At 36.7% G+C, this 9,132-nt stretch overlaps 1 protein-coding gene across 3 annotated transcripts; it reads right to left on the bottom strand.

The window, feature by feature from the left end:
• Window positions 1–953: 953 nt before the first annotated feature.
• LOC122282953 (putative glucuronosyltransferase PGSIP8) lies at window positions 954–8,535 on the bottom strand. 3 transcript variants are annotated; one of them, XM_043095043.1, is made up of 5 exons: window positions 7,953–8,535; window positions 2,634–2,892; window positions 2,285–2,486; window positions 2,027–2,174; window positions 954–1,824 (listed from the first exon to the last, which is right to left on the bottom strand). In XM_043095043.1, the coding sequence occupies exons 1-5, from the start codon at window positions 8,240–8,242 to the stop codon at window positions 1,284–1,286; spliced, it is 1,440 nt and encodes a 479-aa protein (XP_042950977.1). In that variant the 5' UTR covers window positions 8,243–8,535; the 3' UTR covers window positions 954–1,283. The 3 variants fall into 3 exon arrangements, with proteins under 3 accessions (XP_042950977.1, XP_042950978.1, XP_042950979.1); XM_043095044.1 differs by lacking the exon at window positions 7,953–8,535 and adding an exon at window positions 4,724–5,618; XM_043095045.1 differs by lacking the exon at window positions 7,953–8,535 and adding an exon at window positions 3,114–3,169.
• Between the last annotated feature and the right edge of the window lie 597 nt (window positions 8,536–9,132).

Below are 9,132 nucleotides of genomic sequence, written 5' to 3'. Positions count from 1 at the left end.
CATAGCTTTTTGCCATTTGGGAAAATTGTCACCAGTGAGGAGACCATTGACGAGGGTGAGGCTGGGAGAATCTGATGGGTGAAGGAGGTAGGAAGAAGGGATGGGAGGAGGGGGATCGATGGCCATAGAGCAATGGGTAAGGATCGATTAGGCTGATACCATGTTAAAACTAAAGAGAAGAGAATTATTTGGATAGAATATCTTATATTGCTCGGTAATGAGTTACAAATAAATAGATGTTTACAATGAAATAAAATGGAAATAATCACATATGGTAGGAAACTAATTGGTGCTGATTTCTTGGAGGCTAAATATATGGTAATGTACATATGGAAATATTCATAGCTGTCAATATTAAGTTTTATTTTCAGATTTTCGAAATCTACAGGTTTTTTTTTTTTTTTTTTTTCTTCTTTTTTATTTTTATTTTTTATTTTTGTAATAAAGCATTAAGCGAGGGGTTCTAAATAAAATTAGGCTGTTGTCCTATAAAAAGACAAACAAATAAAAATGTTCACCTGTCCGGATGGTGTAGGTACAAGTGCTACCGCGACAAACGAGGACACAAGGTTTTGGTGGTTTTGGTTCGGAGGCCGATTCTCCATGATTACAATATGCTGCAGAGTCTGCAGTCCATTAGTTGTCCAAAAACTATAACCCAAGCCCGTGACTCTTTCTATTGCTTCGTGCGAAACGTGCAGATGCCAATTCATCGTTCTCGACGTTTTTGTCGCCTGGATTCTGCAAATAACTTCATACACATATTGTGAAATTTGGGCCAGACTTGGCTTTTTCATTCGGGAAAAATGGGTTGGTGATTGGGGGCGATGCGCGATTTGTGTTTGAGGAATCTCCTGGTCGGAATACCTGATTGGTTTAGTTGCAGTGCCTAGGGGAGGAATGTATTACTTTAAGTTCACTATCTTTGGGGGGCGCACATAAAGACTTCCCTCTAATTTGGATGGAGAGAGAACTTTACAATTCAACGTGTGGATAAAATAATCTTTTTTTGGGTAACAATACCCCATATTGCTCAGCCAGGAGGGGGAAAACGAAAATGAAGGGCAGAGCTCATAAAACATCAGGACCAAAAAAATACAACAAATTCAATTATAACAAATGATGCATGGATTCATTGCCAACATTCCATCCCCCCCACCCCCTCCCTCTTCCTGCCTAATCTGTGACAGTAACTTGAATGCATCACCAAACTAGAGGAGCCCATGCAAAACACAGCCTCTCTCCATTTCTATCCACAGGCAACTCCAGTATCTGTTTCTTGCTCAATATAACTTGTTAAATCCTGGAGGTGGCGAAGATTCACCCAGTCTTGGGAAGAAAGCTTCCCTTTCAAGTGAGACCTGAAGGCTTGCCATGACCTTGACTATAGCTATCCATACGAAAGGTGCAGCACAAAATGCATAGCCAAAGATAGCTAGTGCTCTTACAACCCCATCTGAGTACCAAGGAAATGCCATTACTAGAAGGGACCCGAAGATCCCGAACCACGGGACCAGAACCGGTACCATTGGTAGTAAAAATGCATTTATAGCTATGGAGCAAAGCGCAAAAGAGCCGAACAAATAAAGAGTCCATGCAGGTAGTGGATGAAGAGTGTGAGGAATAATGAAGAAGGGTACAATATAAGAGGCAACAATAGACCACACAGCTATTACTTTGAGGCCTGCTTGTATCAAGGAAATGTGATTCTCCGATCGCCGGTAGCATAACTTAGAGAAGTTTGGCCGTGCTAGACGAGTCATTACTATAATTCCTAGATAAGTTGCAAACTGGATAAGTACCGCTGGTATCTCTTCAACATACCTGTATTTAAAAACAAAAATGCATTACTGTTACGATTGTTGCTACTTTTCTCATCCTACTTCTATCTTCCTGTATTGATGAGACATTAGACATGATTCTTGGCTTAGCAATTATTTAAGGAAAAAATTTTAAGGTTTTATAATAGACAATGATGGAACTGAAATAGAAGTGAGACATATATAAAAATGCGCTTTAATCATACCCAAGGGTTTGCCGGCGTTGTTCATGCCATGAAATGCCTAACGGCAGTACGGGCCAGGACCACCAGTACCAAGGCTTCAACCACGGTGCACCTGGGAATGTAATCACACTGTTGGGTCCACAGGGTACGCTCCAGCGAAGTCTAAGATCTGGCGCCAGCAAGGATCAACCCAAATTAAGATAACCCCAAAATCACAGGTCCAACATTAAGAATTTAAAGGGTGGAAAAAGGAGCACTTTCTCTTTTGATATTACATACAGTAGTAAGTAGCATCCATTTGATAGCCCAAGGGAAGTCTGAAGGTGCCATCAAGCTTGGTGCCGTTGGGTGGTGGATGGAACATTGGCCGATCAAGCAAATCTGGATAGTATCCACAAATAAAACCCTGGTCTGCACCATCTGGATTCTCTCTTCCTCTCTTCAACTCTTTTTTCATGTCGTTGAACACCTCCATTGATGGCTGCATTGGCAGATTCATAATAAACTCATTAGAATCATTCATATAAAAGTTTGAGTTGAAAACAAAACAAAAACTAGAATATTAATGTTCAATTAACGCTTCTTTTTCTCATTTATCCATAGTATAAGTGAGCTAGGATGGATTTACCTGCAAGACAAAGAGTCCAGTATGAAATATGCAAGGGTTGATAAAGACCGCGCAAAACTGTCCACACTGGAATAATTCATCGCTCTTTTGAAGGAAGAGATTATCAGCATCGAGCATGACAACCCTGTCATAGTCGACCAGGCTCCATGCATAGAGTTTGTTCAATGTCAATTTGAATCTCCTGTCGAAATTGGACTGATCCTGGTATGGATTATTCAAATTCTGAACTCTCAACACCTTCGCCCCATCTTCCTGTTCCCTAGATCAAAGAAACACAACCAGTCACTTCATTTTGCAACAACCTTTTTCACGTGATTGACATTGGTACAGAACACAGATCTAACAAAAATAATTAGCAGCCCAAATTTGTTTTGACTGAAATGTAGATATGTATTCGATCCATTTAAATGTGAATCTCATATTTAAAAGTGATCCTGTGTCAATTTTAGATGATATTAGTCACTTGGAATGAAAATATACTCGTAACATGACACATCAGCTGGTCTGATTGAGAAGAGCATTTCTATTATCGATAACATCCGAGGTCGATTAATGAAATATATTGATAAAGATGGCAATAAACTTATGGAATCATATATGGTGGGGCCACCCACTTTTTATTAAAGTCAAAAGAGAGAACTGTAAACATGAAAGAAATCTCCTTTGCCCATCAGAGGCAAAATTGACGCTTGTACCATAAAGGCATTGCGCGCAATACCAGCTCACATGTGCATTTTCTGTTAAAAAAGTAAAAACTAAGGAGGGAAGGAGGAGGAAACCAGCCTCACAAACAACGATGTACGTTGAAAGCAAACAACGTTTCGGTTTCCTATGTGTTTTTGTGACATTTTTGTCACCCACACGAAGATAACGAGAAACACCCACAATAATAATGCCGCACTCCCTATAATAAAAGTCAAAATTTCTGTTCTAACGACGAAAAGACGCCGAAACTTTTACTTGTGTTTTTTTCCAAAGAACTAAGAACTAGGGGGTACACAAGAGGTTCGGCGACGAACCTGAAGGGGACCGCATTCCTGCCCCCGAATTTTGGGACATAAGATGTTTACAAAGTCTTTTTTTTTTTTTTTTTTTGTCATTTTCTAACTACAAATTTATCAAAAATTAGGAATTTGACAAGATTTTGTTTCATAATTTATTAATGTTGGCCCCGCAAAGTAAAATTTAGATAATCTGGCCCCTAACTTTAATTATCTTATTACTATCCATGATCGGTAAAACGGGCTGCTAACTCATCGCATCCAAACTAAATGCATGATTGGTTAATCGAATACGATGTGACATGTAACTTACATTCCATGACTTATTGTTCAATCCATGGAAAATTAGTTATCTACTACAATGGCACGCGGTTGTTCGACCGCATCTAATAGATTTAGAATATTCAAATTTCACACACTTCTTCTAAAAATACCAACAATTTGAGATCCGCGTAAAATATAACTCTTACCTTTATTTTAAAAGGAATGTCCGAACTTCACACTCGAGTATATAACTTTAGCTAATCTTAATCTTTCTAAAAAATGATTCTTAGTGTCCAATCACTACATAATTATTTTTAAAAAAATAAATAAATATAAAACCTAAATAAAAAGAAAGAAAGAAAAAAAAAAACTTTTTTAATAATAAACTCTACTTACTCTTTTTTTAAAACGATCGCACCACATTTCCACGCTTTGCGACCCGTGTTACATTCCTCTTCTAAAATTTATTGGGAAATCCGATGTGAGCGTAGAGATCATGAATGCTACGAAATTTATTAGAATCCTAAAAGGAACGATGCACATATATATATATATATAGATAGATGGATAGATATTTTCTGAACAACCAATCAAAATCAAGATCAACGCCACTGGTTTGGACTGGACTGGATTGGTTAGGTTAAGTTTCTTGGTTTGAGCATGTGATCTTAAAAGCACCGGTGTCCGTGGCGCAAGTTAGCGCCAAACAAAACAGGACAAAAAAATGGAGAGCACGGAAGACGGAAAAAAAAAAAAAACTCAGGGAAAGGAAAGATCGAAAGAAGAAGAAAGGGAGAGCGGTTTAAAGAATAAAGAGAGACTCACAGAACTCGGACCCATCGGAGAGGAACGTCGAGGGAGGCAATGACAATGAGATCGGCCTCCACGCCGAGCCCGGTCAGCGATCTAAGCATGACACGTGTGGCCACGTAGAACTCGTAATCCCTCGGCGTCCCCATGTACAGCATCGTTGCGTACGCATTCCTGTACGCCCTCTCCTCCGTCGCCATTGTTTCATGAGCAGCGAAGAGCAGCAGCAGAAACCTAAAAAACCCGACAACATTCGGCCCCTCTTTCCGGCCCATTCTTCCTTTCCTTTTTCTTGGAGCTCTTTAATCAGTCCCTCCGATATATACCCATTATATATAGAGAGAGAGAAGGAGAAAACAGAGCATTTAAGTTGGTGGGGCTGGGACAATGGGATCAGAGTAGCAGTCAAAACGAACGGTACTTAACAGAGCTCTTGCCTTTTCGATTCCAAAGCTTCCATTAAAATGTCAGACAAAGAAGACGAGATTCGGACAAGTGAAGCTTGTTTGTTGTTTCATTTCACAGAGGAATTAAAAACTAGAACGGGCTTTGTTCACAACGTTGGGAACCTTTTTCTTCATTTAGTTTTCCGTTTTTTCATTTGTCGGGTACGATGACTGTGTTGGGCTGCCAACTTGAGATCTCGACCGCTCGTTCACTTATTTCAAGTGATCAAAAACGTTGACGTTTATAAATAGATTCATCAATGCCACGTGGCGGGATGCGAAGCCTGAGTGCGGAGTAGCGAAGAGTTTACGCTGTCGTTTCCGTTTGCTTTAGGAAATCTTAACAATTTTAATGTAAGGGGCCCTGGGTGGGACCTCTGGCCTGGCCTGACTGTTTGATCCTAATTGACAGAATTACCCTCCACCTAGGGTTGCATTGGTCTTTTAACGTATTAAAGCATACTGAATTGGAATTGGATATCCTCTGTTATGTCAGTCTCTGCTGTCTGTGAAAGAGTGGCTACGCTTATCTTTTGGATAAACTTGTCTTTTAACTATAACTGATTCAACCCACTGGATTTGGGCGGAGAAGAATTATTAATAGTAAAAAATAGATAAAAAATAATAATAAAATAATAAATAATAATAACAAAAATAATGAATAATAATAAAAATAAATAAATAATAATAATAAAATAATAAATAATAATAATAAGTGTTGACAATATCTCACTGTCCAAACGCAAAGTGAAAATCGTAATACGCAGAGTCTCAAATACAATATCACCGCTAAAGTGCACAATACCTTTATTAACCTCAATTTAAGTCAAACAAACAGCTATTGATCCAAATAACTCTATCATCTAGATCAATATTAGTTTTTTTCACTCATTCATCGATATTCAATAATTTAATATTATACTCATATATAATAAACATTTTAATTCAACCTATAGCTAGGTCACTCCTTACATGACTTGAACTTGTGAGATCACTACTCTGATATTAATTATTAAAGACTTAATTATTTATCCAAAAACTCTTAAAAATATGTAACAACAAGGTAGGGCTAGATCAGGAATCAGGATGTAGCTTCTCAAGTGACCCAAAGGTTGACATATAATTTCTTCCTAACTTTATCTATATCTGTTTTTAAAAACTATTTATAATTAACATTAAATACGTACACAGATTATATAGTAATGAATTTAAAAATACCTTATTTGACTAGGCACTAATTATAACAATCCAATATGGCTCTAAAAGCTCGTGACAAGGACGAGCATCGATATTGGGTCTCCCACAAAGAATATTATTGGGAGAATTGAATCCCACAGGCGCTTCTATCCTCTTAATTAATTAGCATAACCAACAAGTACATATTGCCGACCATATTGATCATTAATGGACGGTATTATGCATATGGCATCACCTCCATGCTATATGCTTTTATATATTTATTGCCCTCTCCACTATTCTCAACTTGATTACATCTTTCCTTAAAATATTTATTGTAAGTAATATTATTCATCATTTTTTTTATTTGTGAATTTATTATTTAATATAATATCAAAATATATTAAAATAATGATAATAAAAAAGACGATAAATAGATTTTTCTATATTATATATATATATATATATATATGGAAAACAAATGTATACATTTATGCAGTTGACATTTCACGAGCATGTTGGTACTCCGTGATCTCTCCTGAAAAGGTTTTTATTGTTGAATCTATAATATGGAGAGATAATTATTTATATTTTTAAAGAATATTTAAATTTATATTTAGAATAATAATAGAGAAAAGAAAACTTTAAAAATCATCTATAAATTAATATCAAATATTGGAGTCAAGGGTTTGTTTGGGATATCTTGGCTTCTAGCTACCTACAACGACCGTACTACGAGTCAACAATTTTTATAGCTATGCCTTCACCGAATACCATACTTCTGGTCATTAAAATATCTGAGTTATCTGGGTCCGGTCGGGTTGAACACGTCGATTTTCCATAGTGTAAGACTACATATATACAAATAACTTTTCGATTTATTTCAAAATATTGAAACAACATAAAAATATAGCATAAAAAACCAAGTTATATATATATATATATATATGTGTGTGTGTGTGATCATCTTAAATAAAGCAAACAACAGTAATTATCTGTAAATAATATTTAATATCAGAATGGTTCTGATCCACCAGCTGAGCTGGCCTATATTTATATGAGCAATATTATATATAGTCACTTTTACATATTCTCTGTGCACTCCACTGATATGATTGGCTGGATTAATTTTTTTTTAATATCCAACTAATCATATCACTGGAATAGACAAAAAAGTATATAAAAATAACTACACATAAAATTTTTGTATTAATATATCCTGAAGGGGTCCGAGCGGAAGTTTCGGCTTTAGTTGCCTTTTTCTTTTCTTTATTCCTTACCGTTTTAAAATGAGCAAAGATGTGCAAATATGATGTAAGCTTTCAGTAGTTGACCAAAGAGATCTAAAGGACAAGGCCGAATGAATGGTTCCCATGATATGTCGTATGTCGTATGTGTTTCAGAATATTAGGAATTTTAGGATATTTCAGCACAGAACTGATCTCGAAGGTCTTGAACATCAAGTACTGTAATATATATTTTGATATTTTCGACGCATTTGATCTATTAACCAAATAATTAGCATGATCGGGTTTTTATCCATTTAAATCGAAGAACATTAAATTATATTCGCTCAAAAGATGATGATGAGAGAGCAGGACATGGAAGAGATCAAGACTTACAGAGCACGGACCCAACGGAGAGGGACGTCGAGCGAGGCAATGACGAGTCGATCGGCCTGAACGTCGAGGGCGGCAAGCGATCTTAGCAGGACGCGGATAGCCACGTAGAACTCGTAATCCCTCGGCGTCCCCATATACATCATCGTCGCGTACGCGTTCTTGTTCGGCGCTCTTACAGCTACGTCTTCTCCTCCAAACGCCTCCCTCGCTTCGTATGTCGCCGTAGCAGCCAAAATTAGCAGCAAAGTTCTCACCAAATCAGCAATCTTTCGCCTCTCTTTGCCATCCATTGATTCCTCCCTCTTTCTTTGCCTTCGATCCTTTTTTTTGTTTGTGATCGACAAGTTCTTCTCCCTAGCTAGCTAGCTAACTCCGAAAATGGTATACATACAGGGATGATCATAATATCAAATACATGTATACCTCTTTCTTTGCTATATTGGTAGAAGGCTAGAAGCTTCGATGGAACTGTGATGAGAGAGAAAGATGAGAGAGGGAGCGAAAGAAAGGGAGAAAGAGAGTTCTTCTGTTTCTGATAAACAGGGCAGGCAGTGTCGAAGCTGGAAGGCTCGGAATAGGTATAAATAAACAGCACAATTTTACTTCTTTTATAAGAAGATAATAAATCAACCGCGTTTTCCCAACCAAACGTTAAGTTCGGTTTGTCCTTCTCAAAATTCTTATCTTAATCATAAAATTTTTATTTTATTATTATAATTTTTTTAAATTTTTATATAAAGTATAATAAATAATTTAATTTTTTTTTAAAGTAAAAAATTTTATTTTTGAGCAGAACTGATCAGGAGAAGTAGTGCTGCTCCTTAAAAAAATCTTGGCCTTAATGAGTTGGAAGCGAAGACTATAACAGACAGCATTAACTGTTGTCAGCTGGATCATATGAAGTGATAATTAACGTCACCAGGTATATATAATTTTTGTCGTATTTATTTCAATTAAGTTTGACTTCTTTTAATTTATTTTTCAACCTCGGCTGGCCACTTCCTTTATAGCGTTGGATGGGAGTGACCCCTCCGCAGCTGCGAGCAAGTTTTCTTTAATTCTGATTAATCAACATTCCCTGTAATTCTTTAGCCCCAATTCTTATATGAATGAGAGGGTTAGAATATAATTTTAAAAAATAAGAAAGAAAAATTTGAATAAAAAGTGAAAAGATGATTAA

This window comes from Carya illinoinensis, chromosome 11, assembly GCF_018687715.1.
Source record: "Carya illinoinensis cultivar Pawnee chromosome 11, C.illinoinensisPawnee_v1, whole genome shotgun sequence".
Taxonomy (NCBI): Eukaryota; Viridiplantae; Streptophyta; class Magnoliopsida; order Fagales; family Juglandaceae; genus Carya; species Carya illinoinensis.
This window is presented reverse-complemented; position numbering and strand designations above follow the sequence as displayed.

Excerpts from the sequence above, each read along its gene's own strand:
- LOC122282953 (XM_043095043.1), bottom strand. The coding sequence starts at position 8,242 with ATGGATGGCAAAGAGAGGCGAAAGATTGCTGATTTGGTGAGAACTTTG. Across the intron at positions 2,487-2,633 it reads CTGGACTCTTTGTCTTGCAG|CCATCAATGGAGGTGTTCAA; the intron begins GTAAATCCATCC and ends CTGCCAATGCAG. Across the intron at positions 1,825-2,026 it reads CAACGCCGGCAAACCCTTGG|GTATGTTGAAGAGATACCAG; the intron begins GTATGATTAAAG and ends TTTTAAATACAG.